We start from the raw sequence: 24,505 nt of genomic DNA, 5'->3' as shown, positions 1-24,505 counted from the left end.
AGCTGATTAGGAACCCTGCTGTTTAGTCGGTTTGTATGGTTAATGGCTGCGCGGTTCTAATTAGTTTACCTGCTGCGGCTCTTAGGCACCGTACCACATTGTGACCGCGCGGTGTGGTCGTAACCTAAAGGCCGAGAGATCTTCCAGACGCCACCATAATTCAGCTCAGCAGAGAGCGGATGTTTGGGGGATAAGACGCTACCAGACATCTCAGACTCCCCTTCTCTCCCAGGGGATCCCCACATGTTAAGATGCCACATTCCTGGTCCTTTTCCTCCCAGCAGCAGATGCCCAATACGCACATCCAATCAGATGCCCAATACGCACATCCAATCAGATGCCCAATACGCACATCCAATCAGATGCCCAATACGCACATCCAATCAGATGCCCAATACGCACATCCAATCAGATGCCCAATACGCACATCCAATCAGATGCCCAATACGTATATCCAATCAGCTCTCAGAGAATTTATCATGAGGGAAATTTTTAAAGTCAGTTTTGCTTAAATCAGCTTTTCCGTAATTTGCACAAAATTTATCAAATGTCACATATTGTTTAATAAATTTAGCTCATCTTTTCTGCATGTGACAAAATCTGAAAATGTGCTTTTTTCTTCTTTATGCCATAAAGCCAGTCTGCAGGACTTTATAAATTCCCCCCATGCATCTTCTACAGCAATTCAACTTCCTCACAGCCCTCGATACCACATACAGGCGAAACTCTAAAAATTAGAATATCGTGCAAAGTTCATTTATTTCAGTAATGCCACTTAAGCCTCGTGCAGACGTCCGTGGAACAGGGTCCGTGAGATACCGGACTGGCATTGCAGGAGCGCACGGCGTCATTGGTTGCTTCGACGCTGTGCGCTCCTGCAATGCCAGTCCGGTATCTCACAGACCGTGTTCCACGTACGTCTGCATGAGGCTTTAAAAAGGTGAAACATATGCGACTCATTACATGCAAAGCGAGATATTTCAAGCCTTTATTTGTTATAATTTGGATGATTATGGCTTACAGCTTATGAAACCCCAAAGTCACTATATCAGGTACCCTTTGCTCAGGGGATGTGGACTAATTAGCTGAATAGAATATGGAACCTTTTCACAATATTCTAATTTTAAGTTGCATTTCAGTTTCACCTGTAAAAATGTACAACATTGCGGCACAGAAACAGGGGGAAAAAAACCTCACCAGCAGCTGTAACCAATCAGATCAAGGCTTCATTTAAGGCTACTTTCACACTAGTAACATAGTACATAAGGCCGAAAAAAGACATTTGTCCATCCAGTTCGGCCTGTTATCCTGCAAGTTGATCTCCAGAGGAAGGCAAAAAAAAAAAAAAAAACCTGAGGTAGAAGCCAATTTTCCCCACTTTAGGGGGAATAAAAAATTCCCCTCCCGACTCCAATCAGGCAATCAGAATAACTCCCTGGATCAACGACCCCTCTCTAGTAGCTATAGCCTGTAATATTATTACACTCCAGAAATACATCCAGGCCCCTCTTGAATTCCTTTATTGTACTCACCATCACCTCCTCCTCAGGCAGAGAGTTCCATAGTCTCACTGCTCTTACCGTAAAGAATCCTCTTCTATGTTTGTGTACAAACCTTCTTTCCTCCAGACGCAGAGGATGACCCCTAGCGTTTTAGTTTTCCAGTATTGAGATTCGTCATAGGGGCTCAATACCAGAAAAAAAGTGCTTCAGTTTTGTCCCCATTCATTGTCAATGGGGACAAAACTGAATAGAACGGAGTGCTCCAAAATGCATTCCATTCCGTTTTGTTGCGTTCCGATACCGGAGAGCAAACCGCAACATGTTGTAGTTTGATCTCCGTCCTGGGATGCGGAGCAAGACGGATCCGGCATGACCCCCAATGCAAGTCAATAGGGACGGATCAGTTTTCTCTGACACAATCTGCCGCGATAGAAAACGGATCCGTCCTCCATTGACTTTTAAAAATGCTAGTGTGAAAGTAGCCCAAGTCAAAAACTGGGATCAGTCCAACAATACACAGCCATGTGGCCATTCCCGCACGTAGGATTTTTCATTTTAAAAAGGTAAAAGGCCAAGGATGAAGAGGAAAATTTCCACTGTTACTTTAGTGAGGCTATAATCCAAATCCTGCCAATACACGTCACCCTATATAATATGCCATAAAACCCCACAGCAGAGGTTTCTGCACCATAAATCCTCCTGACCGCAGCTTCTCGCTTCTTCCCAGGCCTGGATTACTGTGCAAAAGGTGACTGCTGCCCAGCTTGCCCTTTGCCATGTGTAAGCAGGCTGCACACCGGAGCGAGCCAGGCGTGAGGTCAAATGCCATGGAAAATCCATCATTAGGGTGCATTCACAGTTTCACACGACCGTAAAAATGGAGCTGCATCCGTTCCGCAATTTCACAGAACGGGTACGGACCCACTCGTTTCAATGGGGCCGCAAAAGATGCAGACAGCATACAGTGTGCTGTCCGCATCCGTTGTTTCGTTCCGCGGCCCTGCAAAAAATATGGAGCATGTGCTATTCTTGTCCTTGTCAGATTGCGGACAAGTATAAGCATTCTCTATATAATGCTGGCCATGTGTGGTCCGAAAAATGTGGTACGCACCCAGCCGGTATCCGTGTTTTGCGGATCTGCAATTTGCGTACAGCAAAACACTTACGGTCATGTGAATGCACCCTTAATCGTATGTGGAATTATTATTTTTTTCTTCAAAAAGCTGTTAGAAGACTGAAACGCTCTGGGCAGATTTACTATTGTGTCTAAGGACAAACTGGGTTGAATTCTGTGCCAAAATGTGGCACACTTACGTGACATTTGGATTATAGTATGGCTACACGGCCATGGACCGCAGGGGCATCGCAGTGTAGTGGTGCTCCCATAGGTCACAGCGAGACTCGCATGTCTGCTGTAACAGTGACATGCCAATCTACTACACCTACATAAACTGGGCTCAATACCACAATATGGCGTCGTACGTGCACCACACGTAGCTCCAAAAACAGCGACACCACACAATATGTCAAGATAATCCAACAACGTGATCTTTATTATAACATCTGATAAAAATACTCCATGATAAAAGCAGAGAATGAATCCCTACCGCATAGAACAGGGGGCTACAGCGCGGTATGGAACTCATCAGGACAAAGCATACGCAAAAGACCAAAAGGGAATACAAACGAGTGCAGATAATGCGAAGTCCCAAAATAGTGATACAGACCACAGTGGCACCCGAGACTAACGCTTCCTCCTTCCATCCCCCTGGAGGAAGAGACTTTGAAACGGCGTTGTGGTGTCGCTATTTTTTGGAGCTACTGACATGTGAATCGCCAAAAAATTCAGCAGGGTTGAATATTTTGCGATTCGCATGTCGGGGTTTCTGCAAACATGCGAGTCACACCGCGGCCCCATTCATTTCTATGGGATCACCGCTACACTGTGATGCCCCTGCAATCCATGGCCGCAACAGTGTCACTGTGCCCAAAGTCAGATTTATTCAATTAATCTACCAAAAATAATGTCCTGCTCACCATTTTTTTTTTCACATGAAAGTAGCAATCCCTTGTCAGTCGTTGAGGCACATTTCTTAAAGCCATTGGCATGGTGTCTGTAACAGGTTACGCCAATGTGGTTTTGGCATAAAAATGTGACAAACTGGGAAATGATTTTCTTTTTTCCCCACAACTCTCACAGCGTGCCGCAGTGTCTGAATAGTAAACAGGATTACCTGTCCAACCTACGACCACTAGACCACGCCACGTCAAATATGTAGAGTACTAGAGACAGTGGGAGAGATTTATCAAACTGGTGTAAAGTAGAACTGGCTCAGTTGCCTGTAGCGACCAATCAGATTCCACCTGTCATTTTTCACAGCTCCTTTGGAAAATAAAAGGTGGAATCTGATTGGTTGCCAGTTCTACTTTTTTACCAGTTTGATAACTGACCCCATTATGTTAGGTCAAGTATGTTGAGTGTTCCTTTAAGATTCGCCACCTGATTGCTGAGCTTGACATGACAGAGGTCAGGATGGAGCTGCATATCCCCCCATGTGGGTTTGATCCCTCCCAAAAGTCATACTGATAGGTCATCATTTTCTGATTGACAGGGCCCGACACCCCACCCGCCAATCAGCTGTTCCACAGTAGTTCTGGCTCCAAAGGTCAGTGCTTGAACTGGTGGAAACACATACATGCTCAGCTGAGTGTGCACGTGTAAGGCGGTAGAGGGGTCAGTTGAATGCATGTTCTGCTCATCTAAGGCTACTTTCACACTTGCGGCAGGACGGATCCGACAGGCTGTTCACCATGTCGGATCCGTCCTGCGGCTATTTCGCCGTGCCGCCGGACCGCTGCTCCGTCCCCATTGACTATAATGGGGACGGGGGCGGAGCTCCGGCGCAGCGCGGCGGTGCACGGTGAAAGCCGCCGGACTAAAAAGCCTGACATGCAGTCATTTTAGTCCGGCGGCCTTTCGCCGTGCTGCGCCGGAGCTCCGCCCCCGTCCCCTTTATAGTCAATGGGGACGGAGCGGCGGTCCGGCGAAATAGCCGCAGGACGGATCCGACACGGTGAACAGCCTGTCGGATCCGTCCTGCCGCAAGTGTGAAAGTACCCTTAGCCTGTGTTCACATCATGTGTTAGTCCCACGTTTGACCTCCACGTGGCATCCATCACCTTACGGTTGTATTGTAAAAAAAAAAAAAAAAAAAAAAAAAAAAAAAAAACACATTTATCCATCAAGGTATACTATTTTTAATTTATTTTTTGCTTGTGTATTAACCCTCCCCCCCCCCCCCCCAACATTAATGATAAACATAGGACAGACACATGATGTAGATGTGCTATGCCCACATGTGCGCAGCTCGGCCGCCATGACAGCTCTCTGCCCTGGACATTTTACCTTGTTCCTGTCCTCCTGCATTCCGAAATCCGCACACCTGTGCTCCACAAACATGTCATATTCTGCAAAGCTGCCGGGGTCCAGCAGAAGACTGATCCTCTCCCGCGCCGTCAGCTTCCCCTGGAAGACACACAAACGTCATACATTCATAAGTAATGCAGATAATGAGGAATAAATAGGGGGCGGTACACAGAGGCGTAACGTGAAGGGGCCCCAATAGAGCCCAATCTATCACCCTGTATGGGGCAGAAGACTGGGCACACTGCTTCATCCGTCTGATCCTGTAGATCTTAGGAGATAAGCAGCGCCAGATGTACGTTAGAGATGCCACAAGTGGATTTCCACTGTCCAGTATGAAGCAGCGTAAAAGTCGCAGTGAGGCGCAACAGCCACCATGGTCCTGGTAGTGGAATGCAATAATGTATGCAGATCCGAGATAAGAGGCTGCCAGGTATAATCAGCGCCGCTCATCTCACATGGAGCCAGGATCTGCCAGTGACCATATAATGACATCTGCAGCAGCAGCCAGTCCAGACCTGCACAGTCTCCCCTATGTGACCTCGCACTACATCCACGAGGTCGGCTCTGCTACCTCAGATAACACACACAATCCTCTGCGCTCAGGTGCACACAGCTAATGGAAAGTGCGACCCCTACAGGCAGTCCGCGCAGCCGGGTGACACCGTGCCCTTCTCACCCTCTTGTGCTGCGCCTCTATCCTCTGCAGTCCTCCGCCCTGCAGCGCTTCGTTCCGCTTCTTCTCTATTCTCTCCGGCACTGACAAGTGGCTAACCGAGTACAAGCGACCGGGCACTCGGGACGCCCACCGGGCGCTAGGACTTAAAAGCCCTGCCAAGAGCCGGGAGACACCGTGGACGGCCGCCATGACAACTCCCCTGGTGCCCAGCCAATGAGGAATCACTAAGCTTCAACAGCCAATCATAATTAGCAATGTGAAAAAGTATACCAATAACAGCGCAGTACAGGATAACCGGCCAATCAGAGGCGCGCCAGATGACTGCGGACCAATCAGAACACAGAACCCAGTGCAGACAGGTGACGCACCGGAAACCAATGGCGAGCTGCATATAGCGGTCTGACCATTCATTGTGGGCGTCACATGACCCTTCAAAATATGATATAAACATTTACCTAGAAAACCTCGAGGAGAGAAGCCAGAGGCTGTAGAGGACAGGGCTCAGCTAATTACTAACCCCCCTCCCCCGCCTCCTGTGGACATAGCTGTATGAGGGCTTGTTTTTATGGGACCAGTTGTACTCTTAATCTCCTTTTTATTGTAGTGGAGCATACCAACCAACTTTTGAAAATCGTAAAGAGGGACAATATGTGCAGCAATTTATTTCATACTCGGCCGCGCTTCTGCCGAAAGCATAACTATAGTTGTGAGAGTATGAGGTCTGCACGCTAATTTTCCGTAGTCCAGGTGCTCGTGTGAGAGAAGTGATCTGTAGTTAGGAATATCCACGCCGATCCAGGTTGAATATATGAAATTACTTTTATTAATAAAGAAGATGTATTTACAATATTTTCTACTCCTGGATATAACTACACTGTATGGAAAACTAAGTATTGTAAGTACATCTTCTTTATTAATAAAAGTAATTGCATATAATAAACCTGGAGTGCCGTGGATATTCCTAACTACAGAAAGCATAACTATACACACCCAGTCCCCTTAATGCCCCTACGTGGTAATTATTCCCTCTTTGTGCTGACACATAGCAGTAATGCCCACACTGTGCCCCTTCACAGTTCCAATGCTCACACTGTGCCCCTTCACAGTTCTAATGCCCAGATGTGCCAACTTCATAGTAGTTATGCCCAGATATGCCCCCTTCACAGTTGCTATACAAGATTTACCCCATACACGTGTGCTATGCCCAGATGTGCCCCCTTCTGCATCCTATGAATGCAGAGACAGCTGACTTTGGGACATACCTCAGCCATTCCAGGACCATGGGACAGCCACTAAAATCTAGGACTGTCCCACCGGATCCAGGATGGTTGGGAGCTATGGCACAGTCTAAGGGGCTGTTCACATCTCGTTTTTGTTGTACGTCAAGCGGATGTGTTTGTAAACTGAAAAAAAACATACAGAAACTTGATGTACCCATAGATTATAATTAGGCAAACAATATAATTTAGTTCAAAAGTGCATACCTTTTTTTTTTTTTGCAGGGTATAGAAACGTTCTTTTTTTGCCGTGAATGGAAGATGGATGAAAACATAAGATAATACAATTCCTTCTGTTAAATGTATCCATTTTTTCAGATAATGACTTCAAATCTTAAAATTTTTATTTAAAAAAGAAAAGTTTCACATAAATTTACACGTTTCTTGTTAAAAAAAACAGATACAAATGTATTGAAACGTATGCACATCCGTCAAATGTATACATTAAAAAAGAGGATAGATGACCACAAAATTGCATACGTTTCCATTCTTTTTTTTTAAAATGAGATGTGAGCAGCCCTAAGAGGTGCACAGGTCTCCCAAATTAAAAGAGAGCTGCAGTTTTTATTGTTACCATATTGGGATACATATGACTTTTTGCTGAATTTTTGTTCCAGTTTTTTGGGTGAGGTGACTAAAAGCAACCAGCAGTTCTGACCATGGACATTTTCTGTCTTATGGCATTCACCAAAAGGATAAATAACATGATATTTTAATAGTTAAGACATTACAAACTTGGCAATAGAGATTTTTTTTTTATGTTTAGTTTTTTATATGATAAATGGGAAAAGGGATGTTTAGAATTTTTAATATTTGTGTTTTTTTTATAGATTTCAAAACTTGAAAGGGTTTGCCCGAGTTACAGAAAAAAATTACACTCTGCAAACTTGATGGTCAGAAATATATACATTAGATAAGTAAGGTCTAGCAAAAGATACATTTTATTTACACACATGGCTAGTACTGCTCTGGCCCCATTGTTTACATGCAGTTGCAGAGCTGTGGGTGCTTGTAACAACATTCAATGACGATCTGAGGGTGTCAGCTAAGACTTCGTTTCTCCTCCCCTGCCCTGTCTGTTCTCTTAGATGACTTAGATCGATCCTCTCATGCTGCAACTCTTTCCAGTAGTTACTAATACTGACCTCACCCAGACATTCTTTCTTCTGGTTGCTCTCCTCGGCCATTTACATCTTGCTGCTCCTTACGTTTATTTAATGTTCCAAATTATTGTGCAAATTGAAATTAAGTGCCATAAAGATGTAATTTTTTGTTTTTCAATTAAACTCATGGATGGTATCTCAGGGCTCTTTGGATCACTGAAATCAATCTCCTGTGATAATTAGTTTGCCAGGTGAACCCAGTTAAAGGAAAACTACTTAAGAAGGACGTTCCACATTATTAAGCAGGCCGCATGTTTCAATCAATATGGGAAAGAAAAGGGATCTCTCTGTTGCCAAAAACCATCAAATAGTGCAATGCCTTAGACAAGGTGTGAAAACATTAGCGATTTCACAAAAACGTAAGTGTGATCATCGTACTGTGAAGAGATTTGTGGCTGATTCAGAGCACAGATGGGTTTGTGCAGAGGAAGGCACAATGAGGAAGGCTTCTGCCAGACAAATTTCTTCAGATTAAGGCCTCATGCACACGACCGTTGTGTGCATCCGTGGCCGTTGTGCCGTTTTCAGTTTTTTTTTGCGGACCCATTGACTTTCAATGGGTCCGTGGAAAAATTGGAAAATGCACCGTTTTGCAGCCGAGACCGTGATCCGTGTATCCTGTCCGTCAAAAAAATATTACCTGTCCTATTTTTTTGACGGACACCGGTTCACGGACCCATTCAAGTCAATGGGTCCATGAAAGAACACGGATGCACACAAGATTGGCATCCGTTTCCGTGATCCGTGGCCGTAGGTTACTTTCATGCAGACGGATCCGAAGATCCGTCTGCATAAAAGCTTTTTCATAGCTGAGTATTCACTTCGTGAAAACTCAGATCCGACAGTATATTCTAACACAGAGGCGTTCTCATGGTGATGGGGACGCTTCTAGTTAGAATATACAACGAACTGTGTACATGACTGCTGCCTGGCAGCACCCGATCTCTTACAGGGGGCCGTGATCCCTACAATTAACCCCTCAGGTGCTGCACCTGAAGGGGTTAATTGTGCTATCATAGCCCCCTGTAAGAGATCCGGGCTGCCAGGCAGCAGGGGGCAGACCCCCCTCCCTCCCCAGTTTAAATTTCATTGGTGGCCAGTGCGCCCCCCCTCCCTCCCTCTATTGTAATGATAACATTGGTGGCACAGTGTTCGCCCCCCCCCCCTCCCTCCCTCTATTGTAATAATAGCATTGGTGGCACAGTGTGCGGCCCCCCTCCCTCCCTCTATTGCATTAACATTGGTAGCAGTGTGCGCACCTCCCCCCCCCCCTCCTCCCTCTATTGTTTTAATACATTGGTGGCAGTGTGCGCCCCCCCTTCCTCCCTCTATTGTTTTAATACATTGGTGGCAGTGTGCGCCCCCCCCCCCTTCCTCCCTCTATTCTTTTAATACATTGGTGGCAGTGTGCGGCCTCTCCCCCCCCCCCCCCAGATCATTGGTGGCAGCGGAGTTCCGATCGGAGTCCCAGTTTAATCGCTGGGGCTCCGATCGGTAACCATGGCAACGAGGATGCTACTGCAGTCCTGGTTGCCATGGTTACTTAGCCTTAGCAATAGTAGAAGATTCATACTTACCTGCTGGCTGCTGCGATGTCTGCGTCCGGCCGGGAGCTCCTCCTACTGGTATGTGACAGCAATGCGCCGCACAGACCTGTCACTTACCAGTAGGAGGAGCTCCCGGCCGGACACAGAGATCGCAGCAGCCAGGTAAGTATGATGCTTCTACTCCGCCAATGATTGGGGGGGGGGAGAGGGGAGGCCTCACACTGCCACCAATGTATTAAAACAATAGAGGGAGGAAGAGGAGGGGCGGGGGGGGGCACACTGCCACCAATGTTAATGCAATAGAGGGAGGGGCGCACACTGCCACCAATGTTAATGCAATAGAGGGAGGGGGGGCGCACACTGCCACCAATTCCTTTATTACAATAGAGGGAGGGAGGGGGGGCGCACACTGGCCACCAACGAGTTAACTACAGGGGAGGGGGGGGCCCACTGGCCACCAATGAGTTAAAAACAGGGGGGGGGGGTCTGCCCCCTGCTGCCTGGCAGCACCTGCCAGGCAGCAGGGGGCAGTCATGTACACAGTTTTTTTGTATATTCTAACCTGAAGCGTCCCCATCACCATGGGAACGCATCTGTGTTAGAATATACTGTCGGATCTGAGTTTTACGATGTAGCTCATATCCGACAGTATATTCTAACATAGAGGCGTTCGCATGGTGATGGGGACGCTTCAAGTAATGTTCGGGTGTCCGCTTGTGAGCTCCGTTTGAAGGGGCTCACAAGCGGCCCCGAACGCATCCGTCCAGCCCTAATGCATTCTAAGTGGACGCGGATCCGCTCAGAATGCATCAGTCTGGCAGCGTTCAGCCTCCGCTCCGCTCAGCAGGCGGACACCTGAACTCTGCTTGCAGCGTTTGGGTGTCCGCCTGGCCGTGCGGAGGCAAGCGGATCCGTCCAGACTTACAATGTAAGTCAATGGGGACGGATCCGTTTGAAGATGACACACTGTGGCTCAATTTTCAAACGGATCCGTCCCCCATTGACTTTCAATGTAAAGTCTGGACGGATCCGTCTGAGGCTACTTTCACACTTAGAAATGTTTTAACAATATAATGCAGACGGATCCGCTCTGAACGGAGCCACCATCTGCATTATATGAACGCAAGTGTGAAAGTAAAGGGACTCCTGACTTTACATTGAAAGTCAATGGGGACGGATCCGTTTGCAATTGCACCATATTGTGTCAACGTCAAACGGATCCGTCCCCATTGACTTGCATTGTAATTCAGGACGGATCCGTTTGGCTCCGCACGACCAGGCGGAGCCTGTCCGTGGATGTCCGTGGATCCTCCAAAAATCAAGGAAGACCCATGGACGAAAAAACGGTCATGGATCACGGACCTACGGACCCCGTTTTTGCGGACCGTGAAAAAATACTGTCGTGTGCATGAGGCCTAAGAGAGCAGCTGCTAAAATGACATTACAAAGCAGCAAACAGGTATTTAAAGCTGCTGGTGCCTCTGGAGTCTTGCGAACCTCAAGATGTAGGATCCTCCAAAGGCTTGTAGTTGTGGATAAACCTACTATTTGGCCACCAAAATTTTCATTCATGTGTGGCGTGCAACCCTGGATGGTCCAGATCGACGGTGGATGGCCACCATATCCCGACAAGGCTGCAACATCAGCAAGGAGGTGGTGGAGTGGTGTTTTGGGACGGAATCATGGAGAAGAGAGCTGGTAGGCCCTTTAGGGTCTCTAAAGGTGTGAAAGGATGGATCCAGCTTGAGGAGACAGCTAAGCCTGCAGACATCAGTAGTGAGGACCCAATTCTCAGGTGGCATGGCTCGTCCCTCCAACAAGCACAGCCCACAGTTCAGACTTCAGTGATGTTCCGCGTACAGGGGCAGGACTGCTCCCTCCTGTAGCTCTAGGCTGGTGCACAAAACGTCATCAGAGCAGGCAAGAAGTTAATCAACGGAAAATCTATTACTTTTGTTTAGACAGAAACATACAAAGAATAAAATAATAACTTGGATAACCCCTTTAACAGTTTTCTGCTGTGGTACCCAGCGCATATACTGCGGGCTCAGCTCCTGAGCTGGCGTCATATTTTCCCTAAGCACTTCCACCATACATGAATGATTTGGAATTTCATTTAACCATCTAACGTTAAACGCGTTATTCAATCCTATAAGATGCCCACCCATATGCCGGGCCCCTCACATTGAATATACTTAGGTTTTTGGATAAAGAGGAATGAATAAATTCCTTAGAAAAGAAGCCTAAAGAAATCCATGAGAGGATGATTGCTGGATATGGTGATGATGCACCTTCCTACTACCAAGTAACGTTTTGGGCCAAGCAGTTTAAATGTGGCAGGGAATCGACTGAAGTTGACTCCCATTCAGGGTGACCTGTCGAAGCATCTTTACAGGAAATGTGCCGTAAAGTGGAAGCCATTATCTTGTAAGATTGTCCGGTGAAAGTCAGTGTTATAGCTCATGAACTAGGCATTTCATTTGGCACAGTTTACAGTATCATTCATGTTATTTTGATGATGTCAAAGGTCAGTTCCCGGTGGGTGCCACAAATGTTGACTCCTGAGCAAAAAATGAATTGCCAGCAATTTAGCCAAGAGAATTTAGACATGCTTAGAGAAAATCCAGTAGACTTCTATTTTCAGTTTATTACGAGTGATGAAACATGGGTCCACCACCATGATCCTGAGACAAAACAAAAGTCTTTGCAATGGAAGCACAGGGGGTCAACAATTCCAAAGAAATTTTGTGTGCAGCAGTCATCTGGAAAGATCATGGCAACAGTTTTTGGGGATACAGAAGGTGTTTTATTACTAGAATTCATGCCACAAAAGATAACAGTTACTGGAGACACTTATGCTTCAACAATGAAAGCATTACGTGGGGCAATCAAAGAGAAACGCCATGGCAAGTTGTCAGCAGGTGTGCTACTGCTTTACGACAATGCGCCGGCTCGCAAGTCTCACGAATCACAATCTGCTAACAGGGAATGCAGCTTTATGGAGCATACCCATCCACCCTACAGTCCAGACCTGGCTCCCAGTGATTGCTTTTGCTTTCGGAACCTGAAGAAATTTCTGTGTGGGCAACGATTTCCTGATGATAATGCAGCCAAAGAGGCAGGGTTCCTGCAGCAGCAAGAAGTCTCCTATTCTGGGGGCGTCCGATCTCTGGAGGTGAAGTGGAATAAGTGTGTTGAAGTCAAGGGGGATTACATTGAAAAGTAGTAAATTCAGTTTTCCCAGAAATGTTTTTCATAGGGCAGATGACTTACTGACTACCCCTCGTACATTAGCCCTGTGTGTCTGCTGCAGTCCCCTGGCAGCTATGGTGCTCGCTCTGCTCTACAGCAGACACCATATTTAAAGACCAAACATCCACTGTACATCTACGGCAGATGTTTGGAAGGGTATAATTTTGCATCTACCCAACAGGCCTCCCTATGGGCGGACCAAAGGCCAAATATCAACTAAAAAAAAAAAAGCCAACACATCAAATATGGCGTCTTTTGTGGCTTAAATGATGCGGATGCAGATCCAGAGGAGCAGTACTAGTGATGCCACATAGTGGAAGGGCAGTTTTGTGGCAAACCTACAGCGGATTATTTTGAAGCACTTTACATCCAGTGTGGATGTACTGTATATATTTCCATTAGCATTATATGGAATTGACCTAGACAGCACGTGGGCTGATTTAAAGAAATGTACCTAAGCTATATTTCTATTTGTAGTTAATTTTTTTTCTCCAAAAACAAGTCTACATCCCGGCAGTTGGACGATGAAAAAAAAACCTTATTCATATCAATGAGCCCTATGTACAAAGGTGTGTCTTGAGAACCAGCTGGACCTTCATATTAGTAGGGTGCTAAATAAATTACTGCAAGATATCAATTATTAAACGCCTACAATCAACATAAGAAAAGAACAGACCTAGACCTGCACCTGCTTCAAGTATTCGCTTTCATTTGGGATGGTTACAGTGGTGATACTTTTCTCCTAGCTATGTATGAGTTAACGCCTGTTAAATAATTCAGCTATGAGGCACATGCTGATTTTTTTAGAGGGATTGTCCAGGATTAGAAAAAAAACATGGCTGCTGTCTTCTAGAAACAGCATCACACCAGTCCATGGGTTTTACTTGGGATTGCAGCTCAGCTCCATTGAAGTGAATAGGCTTCAGCGAAAATACCAGACACAACCTGACGACAGAAGTGAAGGTGTTTTTGGAAGAAAGCGGCAATGTTTGAAGGCAAAGATGAGCACTGTATGGAGAAAAGTATTACGACACACCTCTTAATCTTTGAATTCAGGTGTTTCATTCAGTCCCGTTGCCACAGGTGTATAAAATCCAGTCCCTAGCCATGCAAGTCTGCCTTTACAAACATTTGTGAAAGACTAGCTCATTCTAAAGAGCTCACTGATCCCCAGTGTAGTACTGTAATAGGATGCCACCCCTGCAACAAGTCAGTTTGTAACATAGTACATAACATAGTACATAAGGCCAAAAAAGACATCTGTCCATCCAGTTCGGCCTGTTATCCTGTAAGTTGATCCAGAGGAAGGCAAAAAAAACCTGTGAGGTAGAAGCCAATTTTCACCACTTTAGGGGAATAAAAAATTCCTTCCCGACTCCAATCAGGCAATCAGAATAACTCCCTGGATCAACGACCCCTCTCTAGTAGCTATAGCCTGTAATATTATTACACTCCAGAAATACATCCAGGCCCCTCTTTAATTCCTTTAGTGAACTCACCATCACCACCTCCTCAGGCAGAGAGTTCCATAGTCTCACTGCTCTTACCGTAAAGAATCCTTTTCTATGTTTGTGTACAAACCTTCTTTCCTCCAGACGCAGAGGATGTCCCCTCGTCGCAGTCACAGTCCTGGGGATAAATAGATGACGGGATAGATCTCTGTACTGACCCCTGATATATTTATACATATTAATTAGATCTCCTCTCAGTCGTCTTTTTTCTAAAGTGAATAACCCTAATTTTGATAATCTTTCAGGGTACTGTAGTCCACCCATTCCAGTTATTACTTTAGTTGCCCTCCTCTGGACCCTCTCCAGCTCTGCTATGTCTGCCTTGTTCACAGGAGCCCAGAACTGTACACAGTACTCCATGTGTGGTCTGACTAGCGATTTGTAAAGTGGTAGGACTATGTTCTCATCACGGGCATCTATGCCCCTTTTGATGCGACCCATTATCTTATTGGCCTTGGTAGCAGCTGCCTGACACTGGTTTTTGCAGCTTAGTTTGCTGTTTATTAAAATTCCTAAATCCTTTTCCATGTCAGTGTTACCCAGTGTTTTACCATTTTTTGAATCAGATCTTTTTTATTAGAAAGATTACTCGACATACAGTATCAAACAATGCCAATCCTTGTACATTACAAATGATAAGTACAGAAACTTCCATTTCACACCGTATAATGAGTGTTTTACCATTTAATATGTACGGGTGACTTGCATTATTCCTTCCCATGTGCATAACTTTACATTTGTCAGTGTTAAACTTCATCTGCCACTTATCTGCCCAAGCCTCCAATCTATCCAGATCCCTCTGTAGTAGTATACTGTCCTCTTCAGTGTTAATTACTTTACACAGTTTAGTGTCATATGCAAAAATTTATATTTTATTGTGCAAGCCTTCTACAAGATCATTAATAAATATATTGAAGAGAATAGGGCCCAATACTGACCCCTGAGGTACCCCACTAGTGACAGTGACCCAATCTGAGTGTGTACCATTAATAACCACCCTCTGTTTTCTATCATTGAGCCACTTACTTACCCACATACAGATGTTTTCTCCCAGTCCGAGCATTCTCATTTTATATACTAACCCTTTATGCGGTACAGTGCCAAATGCTTTGAAGAAGTCCAGATACACGACATCCATTGATTCGCCGCTGTCAAGTCTAGAACTTACCTCCTCATAGAAACTGATTAAATTAGTTTGACATGACCGATCCCTCACAAGCCATGCTGATATGGCGTTATTTGCTTATTTCCGTTGAGATGCTCTAACATAGCATCTCTTAGAAAACCTTCAAACAGTTTACCCACAACAGATGTTAAACTTACCGGCCTATAGTTTCCAGGCTCTGTTTTTGGACCCTTTTTTAATATTGGCACCACATATTTTTCCCCTTCCTAATATTCCACAATCAACTGTGACTGGTATTATTGTAAGTGGAAGCCTTTAGGAACCACAGGAACTCCACGATGAGTTACAGAGCAGGGTTGCCGAGTGCTAAGGCACATGGGGGGGGGGGGGGGAATTATCATTTGTGGTGTTTTTTTTGTCATTTTTAAGTCTGTTTTTGCTTTGTCAGGTTGTGCGAAATTTATGAAATGGCGTACAGTAATAATATATTTGGTGCAAAAGCAATCATGTGTACGCCTATGTCTGTAAAAGTACACCAGGGGTTTGCCTGGCATGGAGTTGCAACTTTTGCAAAAGTCCCACATAGTAAATAGCCCATAATCCAAGTGTAATTCCAGTTCTTGAATTTACATGTACACATACTACCAATGATAAATTTCCTCTATAGTACATAAATGTTACAGACGCTCTGCTGACTCAATAACTGCAGAGTCCAAACCTCCTCTGGCATTGACATCAGCACAAAAACTGTGCTGGGAGCTTCATAGCCCAGCAGCTTCATGCAACCCTTACTGTACATCGCCAAGCGTCCGATGGAGTGGTGTAGAGCATGCAGCCACTGGACTCTGGAGTGGTGAAAAAACATGTTCTGTGGAGTGATAAATCACGCTTCTCTATCTGGCAGCCTGACGGACAAGTCTGAGTTTAGCAAATGCCACGAGAACTGCATTGTGCCAACTGTAAGGTTCGGTGGAGAAGGGATAATGCTGTGGTGTTGTTTTTCAGTTGACTTAGGCCCCTTATTTTCAGTGAAGGGAAGTCTTAAGGCTGCATTAGACAGACTGGTTCTGTCGGCAATTGTGGGGAAGGAAGCATTTCTTCCCAGCGCTTGCTTGCTAGAGGAGGAGATTGCTGCCTTTACATGCAGCAATCTCCTCAGCATGGAGAGGAGCGATCGTTATACCATTGTTCATCCCCATGCTGTCCAGTTGTTTACCGACAGCAGATCGTGATTAGACACTACAATCTGCTGCCGCCAAACAATAATTTTTAAACCTGTCAAAAGATTTGGATTGCTCCATGAAGGAGCGTTTGCTCGAGGCGGCAGTATTACACTGCCAGAGCAAAGCTAACAAGCGTTCATGTGAGCACTCGTTAGCGATGATTGGCCCAACAATCGCCTGATGTGATGTTTATTGCTTTAGTATACCAAAACATTTTAAACAATTGAAAGCTTCCTACTTTGTGGAAAATGTCCAGGGAAAGGCTTGTTTTAATTCCACCATGACTGTGCCCCAGGACACCAAGAAAGGTCCATAAAGGCATGGTTGGGTGAGTTTGATGTGGAAGAACTTAACTGGCCTGCAACCCCATCCAACACCTTTGGAATGAACTAAGGTGGAGATTGGAAGCCAGTCCCTTTCATACAACATTATTTTCTGACCTCTCAAATGTTCTGGGTGAATGGGCAAAAATTACCACAGACATACTCCAAAATCTTAAAGCAATAGACAATGAGGGGCACTCCAAATTTGGGAAAAAAGGCAGCAAGTACTCAGTGAACACGTCAATAATCATACATATTTAATATAAGGAGCCAATACATAAAATGGTAAAAACACCCAGAATATAAGGCAATGTACACAGTAAGTACGGACCTCGAATAATCGTAGGGAAATCGCAAATGCTCATGAGAAAATCATAAAAAATCACGTTGCGAATATATTCTCAAACAATCGCCCAAGGTATCCGTTATGTGATTCTACTTGCAAATAATTGCAGGAGATGTTTGCGATCTCAGAGTGTCAGTTCTTATCTCCAGCCTAGTGGGAGGCCTTAATGTTCAAGGCAGTACAACACCACACACTGTCCAGATTCTGTCCCGATAGCTTAATTGGATCACCAGATATAATAATCATGAAGGATATCTCTTACCATATATCGTCACTAGCTCGATCTTTCATTCGAACTTTCTGCCGATCTTACCCTACGTGGCGTCCCACATGGGTATGGAGTCTCAAACGTGACGTCTCACGAGACTCCTCGGTTTGGCAGCTATATAGTATCGGACACTTCTTACGATCCTGCCTCTAATTCGAGACAATGTCAGTAGTTCATAGGAGAAAATCCTCACGACTGTATCCTTCCTCTATAAGTAAATCCTGGTTGATGGGGAACGGCTCACTGTCCCTGAAGCGCATCTGCCCCAGGACACCAAGAAAGGTCCATAAAGGCATGGTTGGGTGAGTTTGATGTGGAAGAACTTAACTGGCCTGCAACCCCATCCAACACCTTTGGAATGAACTAAGGTGGAGATTGGAAGCCAGTCCCTTTCATACAACATTCTGACCTCACAAATGTTCTGGGTGAATGGGCAAAAATTACCACAGACATACTCCAAAATCTTGTAGAAAGCCTTCCCAGAAGAGTGGAAGATGTTTTAGTTGCAAAGGGGGAAACTAACTTTGTATTAATGCTTATGGATTTAGGATGGGATGTCACAAAGGCTCCTGTAGGTGTAATTTTGTCTATATTTCGTTTATATACGTGTAGTGTATATAAATATATATAAATAAATATATATATATATATATATATATATATATATATATATATGGAGAGAGAGAGACTCATCTGTGATTGCATAATTAAAAGGGGTAGTCTGACTACAGACATTCAGGGCATATCTACAGGGGTGCCACCTACCTATCTGGTCAATGGTGCGCCCTTATCTTATTTTTGGTAATCCAAAGCAGCTTTCACAAGGCTCTAAATATAGAGTGAAGCAAATATTGGATGCACATGTACACAATCCCATTGAAGCCTATGGGAGCTAAAGAAACAGGAAGAGCTCACAAAACTACAGGAGAAAGACAACAATGGCCACCCTTTCTCATTCCCGCGAGGCAAACTGACTCACCTCTGTTCTTCTGTAGTGTTGCAGCAGATTTGAGGTCCTTGATTGTAGCTCTCCTTCTCCTCTCTGCCATCTGCATCCGGTCACCTGGGTAGCCAAGGAAGTCTTACTGCTTTCTGTCCTGGCAGCCTATTTAAAGAGGACTCTAGGTGTACAACCTTGCCTGCAGATTAACCCCTTATTGACCCCTGATCACCCCATATAGACTCCCTGATCACCCCCCTGTCATTAATCACCCCCCTGTAAGGCTCCATTCAGACGTCCGTATGTGTTTTGCGGATCCACGGATCCACAAAACACGGACACCGGCAATGTGCTTTCCGCATTTTGCGGATCCGTACATTGCCAGAACTATATAGAAAATGCCTTTTCTTGTCCGCAATTGCAAACAAGAATAGGACATGTTCTATAGGCTCTACAAAAAACGCAGTGTTCGCCCGATCAGGCTTGATCTTGTGCGCACACTTGCGTTCAGTCCGCCCCACCACAGTGACAGAATTTTTTTCTGATCACTGCAAAACACCGTAAATCGCTGCGGCGATATAAAGCTCACTTTTGAGGGGCATGGCGAGTTCATAGAAGATTTTTTTTTTTGGCACAAGTTAGCAGAAATTGATTTATTTATTTATTTATTTTCTTACAAAGTCTCATATTCCACTAACTTGTGACAAAAAATAAAATCTTACATGAACTCACCATACCCCTCACGGAGTCCAAATGCGTAAAAATGCCCTGTGAAATCCTAAAGGTACTCATTGGAATTTGGGCCCCTTTGCCCACCTAGGCTGCAAAAAAGTGTCACACATGTAGTATCGCCGTACTCAGGAGAAGTAGGGCAATGTGGTTTGGGGTGTATTTTTACATATACCCATGCTGGGTGAGAGAACTATCTCTGTAAAATGACAACTTTGTATAAAAAAATGGGAAAAGTTTTCTTTTACAGAGATATTTCTCTCACCCAGCATGGGTATATGCAAAAATACACCCCAAAACACATTGCCCTACTTCTTCAGTACGGCGATACCACATGTGCGGCACTTTTTTGCAGCCTAGGTGCGCAAAGGGGCCCAAATTCCAATGAGTACCTTTTAGGAGGGCATTTTTAGGCATTTGGATTCCAAACTACTTCTCACACTTGTGTGGCACTTTTTTGCAGCCTAGGTGCGCAAAGGGGCCCAAATTCCAATGAGTAGTTTTAGGATTTCACAGGGCATTTTTAACGCATTTGGATTACAAACTACTTCTCACGCTTTAGGTCCCCTAAAATGCCAGGGCAGTATAAATACCCCACAAGTGACCCCATTTTGGAAAGATGACACCCCAAAGTATTCCGTGAGGGGCATTGTGAGTTCATGTAAAATTTTATTTTTTGTCACAAGTGGAATATGAGACTTTGTAAGAAAAAAATAAAAAATTAAATTCCATTTCCGCTAACTTGTGACAAAAAATAAAAACTTCCATGAACTCACTATGCCCATCAGCGAATATCTTAGGGTGTCTTCTTTCCGAAATGGGGTAATTTGTGGGGTGTTTCTACTGTCTGGGCATTGTAGAACCTCAGGAAACATGACAGGTGCTCAGAAAGTCAAAGTGCGTAAATTAATTTTTTTGCACCATAGTTTGTAAACGCTATAACTTTTACCCAAACCAATAAATATACACTTATTGCATTTTTTTATCAAAGACATGTAGAACAATACATTTAGAGAAAAATGTATATAGAAATGAAGTTTTATTCGAAAATGTTTACAACAGAAAGTGAAAAATGTCATTTTTTTGCAAAAATTTTGGTCAATTTTGATTAATATCAAAAAAAGTAAAAATGTCAGCAGCAATGAAATACCACCAAATGAAAGCTCTATTAGTGAGAAGAAAAGGAGGTAAAATTCATTTGGGTGGTAAGTTGTATGACCGAGCAATAAACCGTGAAAGTAGTGTAGTGCAGAATTGTAAAAAGTGGTCTGGTCATTAAGGGTGTTTAAGTCATTTTCTTGTTCTGGCATTTGCATTGTACTTGTGCTTTATTTACTGTACTGTATTATAATTTGACTGCACCCTGACTTCTGCCTTTAGCTCTGTTCCTGACCGCATTACTGCTCATTCAGCACTAATCAGTGACTATTTTGGAGACAGCAACCTAGAAATCTGAAAGAAAAGTCTATCTCCTTGGGGAGTTAAGGATGAAGAATGCAGAGATTCCTTAGATTCTGCACAGCAGTTTAGCTAATGCCAAATCGATTGTGACTTAGTGAAACTACTCTTCTCAACAATGAAACTGCAGCACTAAAAAGAACAAGCTGTAAGGTTATCCAAATTGATGTCACTAACATCTGCAGATGATCAAATTTTAAAGCACCTAGCTCCAATCTGTGGCATGTGGTAGGGGCATATTGAAAGCACATGAAACCTCAAACATTGGATAAAGTCATGTGGAGTGATTGTGCGATGCCTCCTGTTTGTCAGTGTGCCAGTTATTGCAAACTGACAGGGAAAGAATCCTTGAGTTTATCACTCCGACAGGTCGCTACATGCCTAGATGTCAGCACTGTTCACCATTGTGTGTCCCATCGGTTGGGAGAACAACGACCAACCGGAATGACAGCAAGAGGGGGACAGGCCCCGTTCACCTCACCATTTTGTTTTCCATTCTTCTAATCTGTTAGAAGAACAGAAAAAATGTAAACAAAAAAAGATCTTTTATTTTGCTTGTTCTCCCTTCAAAAATAACATATTTCATACGGAACTGACAAAAATGCACAACAGATGCTCAAAATAAAGGATCTGCTTTTAAAAAAAATTATATTTCTGTTCTTCTGACGGGTCAGAAAACAAAACAGAGATGTGAACACAGCCATACAGGCAAACCTCTGCATGGACATCTGATTAGAAGAATGCCATGTAGTTGTCCATTCTGTACCGCAGGTGAAATAGGACGTCACATCCCAAGACTGGGGCTGCAAAGAGTGTCTACACAAACCATCGGAAGGTGTTTGCACAACACTGGACTAAGAGCAGACATCCAGCTATAGATGTTGTATTAACCTCACACCACTGCCTTCAAAGGCTATCATGGTGTCCAGCAAGATAGCAATGGAGGCTGGAATGGAGGTCTATCCTCTTCAGTCCTGCTTTTGTCTTGGATGCATTGATAGCTGAAAATTGGTCCCACACAGTGATGACCAGTTCGCAGTGTTCGTCAGGGAACACATGCGGGCTGCCATCTTGACTCACAAGTCCGGCGATGCACAGGTAAGCCTATACCTGTGCCTGTGCCAGGAGCCGGTCTGAAACAAATGCGGTCACCAGGAGCAGGCAGTTCTGAGAACAGCCCAATAAAGGCCCTACTAATCCTGGGTTCTACTCCCCATCTGTCAACAATTAAAATCGCTATCTCCGAATGATATCCATGGTTGGATTAATTGTGCATGAAAACGTTTTAAATTGGTTTATCCGAGAGTTAAATTATAATAATAAAATAAAAAAACGTACTGACATCTGCAATCTGCCACTGATCTAGCGTAAATAGTACACTGGCTGCCCACCAGTCTGCCAGAAAAAAATCACTTTTTTCTAGCATCATGTGAGCGAGGCAGGTATCACTGCCCAGCAGCCACAAAAACATCTTTGCTGGATTGGGACCCCAATGGGGGATTGGAACGATAGTTTTGTTTTGTTTTTTATTTATTAGGACATTTTCAGTTGCTTCTTTTTTTTTTTTTTTACTTGTGCTTGTACAACCCCAGGAGTCCAATTCTAAATCCACTGATGGCCTCTAGGCAATAGCATTCCATCATGATGCCATGAGTATGTACTGTACGTTACAGTGGTAGGACGTGAATGCTATTGTAAGAAATTTGTGTGCATTTTTATTCGCTGTGGATATGGTTTTATATTTTCATTATTGTATTTTTAGTTACGGAGTTGATAAGGTTGAAAAAGGGCTCAGTTCCATCAAGACTAGTCTATAATCCTACAGTTAAGTTCCAGAAGAAGGCAAATAACCCCTAATTCGTGCATGCCAATTGTTCCATTTTAAACGTGTTGTGTCACGAAACATATTCTACATTTTTCAAACCAGCACTTGGATCTGAATACTTTTACAATTGCATGTAATTAAAAACTTACCCTAGCCAGTGGACTATTCAATAAAATGTATCTGTATAGCGCCACCTGCTGTTTGTTCTTTTCCTTATTTTTTGTACTTCTCGCTGAGCTGGTCGCATGCACTCAGTTTAAATCTTCAACTGCCACCAGACATATGTTCTGTTAGAAGCTGTAACAGTTAAAGGGAGAGAGCTGCAGAAGGAAGGACACGCCCCCTGAGCTGCAAGGTTGAAGATGATCTTACAGAGCAACTGGAGCAATGAATGGGGAAATCTCTGGGCCCATGTGTGGTACAGGGCTGGTTCTATATTTATCTTTTTAGAAAGATAATAATGTTCTGTATTACAAAAGGGCTGGTGGCTCAGGATCAGTGGCTCAGTCATCTGGCTGGCTCCCTGGTAAAAGGCTGGTGACCCAGGTTCTGTGGCAGAGTATACCTTCTTCTTCTAGTCACTTGTGCAGTCTGGCAGAGTCTTTTCTACTATACACTGGTCCCTATCTGCAGACAACTAGGGGCTCTAACTGCTGTTCTTATATACAGTTTCTAACTGAATTAGAACCTTTTATTGGGAGTGGTGGAGTGGAGAAGCACAGCCTAAACAGAAACAATGTTGCAATTTCAGTCTCTCATATAGTAACAGTGTTTCAATACAGGTCTATGGGAATGACTAAGAAGCGTTTCTAGACATAAACAAGTCTTCAAATGTGAACAGAGCTAAACTAGACAGTCAAAATATCAGTGTGTCTGTTTGTTTTCCCTCCAGAACTTTACATAGTCCCTAATAGTAACTGTGGAAAATTTCTAACTTCTCTGTGCATAGGTAGAAAGTCCCAAAGTCTGTGAAGCAGCATTTGCTGTACAGGTTCAGTGAGGACCCATATGTACAGAAATATTTCCTTTTACACAAATGCATCTAGGAGAGAATGCCTCTGTACAAATGGCATCCAATGGGCATGCCTTGAGTTTTTAAAGAGTATCTGTCAGCATGATCAACCAGGCATATATCCTGATTATGTATTTCTGGTTTCCTGTTCCTGAGAAATCATGTTTTATCGATATATAAATGAGCTTACTGGAACACTGAGGGGCCGGCCAGAGACCTCAGAGCACCACATACTAAAGCTGTAACACATACAGCTTTAGTCCCTCCCACCTTCCTCTGGATTGACAGGGCTAGACATCTCATCTAGCCCTGTCTTCTTGGTCTAGGCGCTTGCACAGTGAATCATCTTCTGATGCTCTCCAAGCAATACAGATTCCACCTGAGCAAGCTCCAAGACCGGGAGACATATCACATGAACGAGAAGATAGGGCTCAGCACTTACCTCTGGAAAAAAAGTGTCGATAGTATCATGGTTTGGGCCTGTTTTGCTGCATCTTGGCCAGGATAGCTTGGCATCATTGATAGAACAATACATTCTGAATTATGCAATAAAATTCTAAAGGGAAATGTCAGAACATCTGTCCATGAGCTGAATCTCAAGAGAACCTGGGTCATGTAGCAAGACGATGACCTTAAGCACACAAGTTGTTCTACCAAAGAAGAATAAAGTTAAAGTTTTGAAATGGCCATGTCCTGACCTGAAGGGTTCGGCTACACGGCGGTCTTGGTCTGTCCCGCCCATGGATTGCTGTGTAGCTGTGCTAGCATAGAAATGAATAGGGTCAAAGTCACATGTGCCACGACCCCAATTTTTTTTGTGATTTTAGGGTCATGGTTGTGGCAAACGTGTGAATCACGCCCATTGATTTATATGCTAGCACCGCTACCACCCCAATCTTT

General features: G+C 44.2%; 1 protein-coding gene across 1 annotated transcript in view; it reads right to left on the bottom strand.

Moving 5' to 3' along the window:
- Positions 1–5,808, bottom strand: part of PCCB (propionyl-CoA carboxylase subunit beta) — a 45,993-nt gene extending 40,185 nt beyond the window's left edge. Inside the window, exons 1-2 of the mRNA XM_044289902.1 lie at positions 5,606–5,808; positions 4,909–5,028 (exon numbers count right to left, since the gene is read on the bottom strand). Coding sequence (XP_044145837.1) covers positions 4,909–5,028; positions 5,606–5,794 — 309 coding nt within the window. The 5' untranslated portion in view covers positions 5,795–5,808. The remainder of the gene's footprint in view (positions 1–4,908; positions 5,029–5,605) is intronic.
- Positions 5,809–24,505: the final 18,697 nt, after the last annotated feature.

Source organism: Bufo gargarizans, chromosome 4, assembly GCF_014858855.1.
Source record: "Bufo gargarizans isolate SCDJY-AF-19 chromosome 4, ASM1485885v1, whole genome shotgun sequence".
NCBI lineage: Eukaryota > Metazoa > Chordata > Amphibia > Anura > Bufonidae > Bufo > Bufo gargarizans.
Note: the sequence above shows the minus strand (reverse complement) of the source record. Positions and strands in the feature narration are given on the sequence as shown.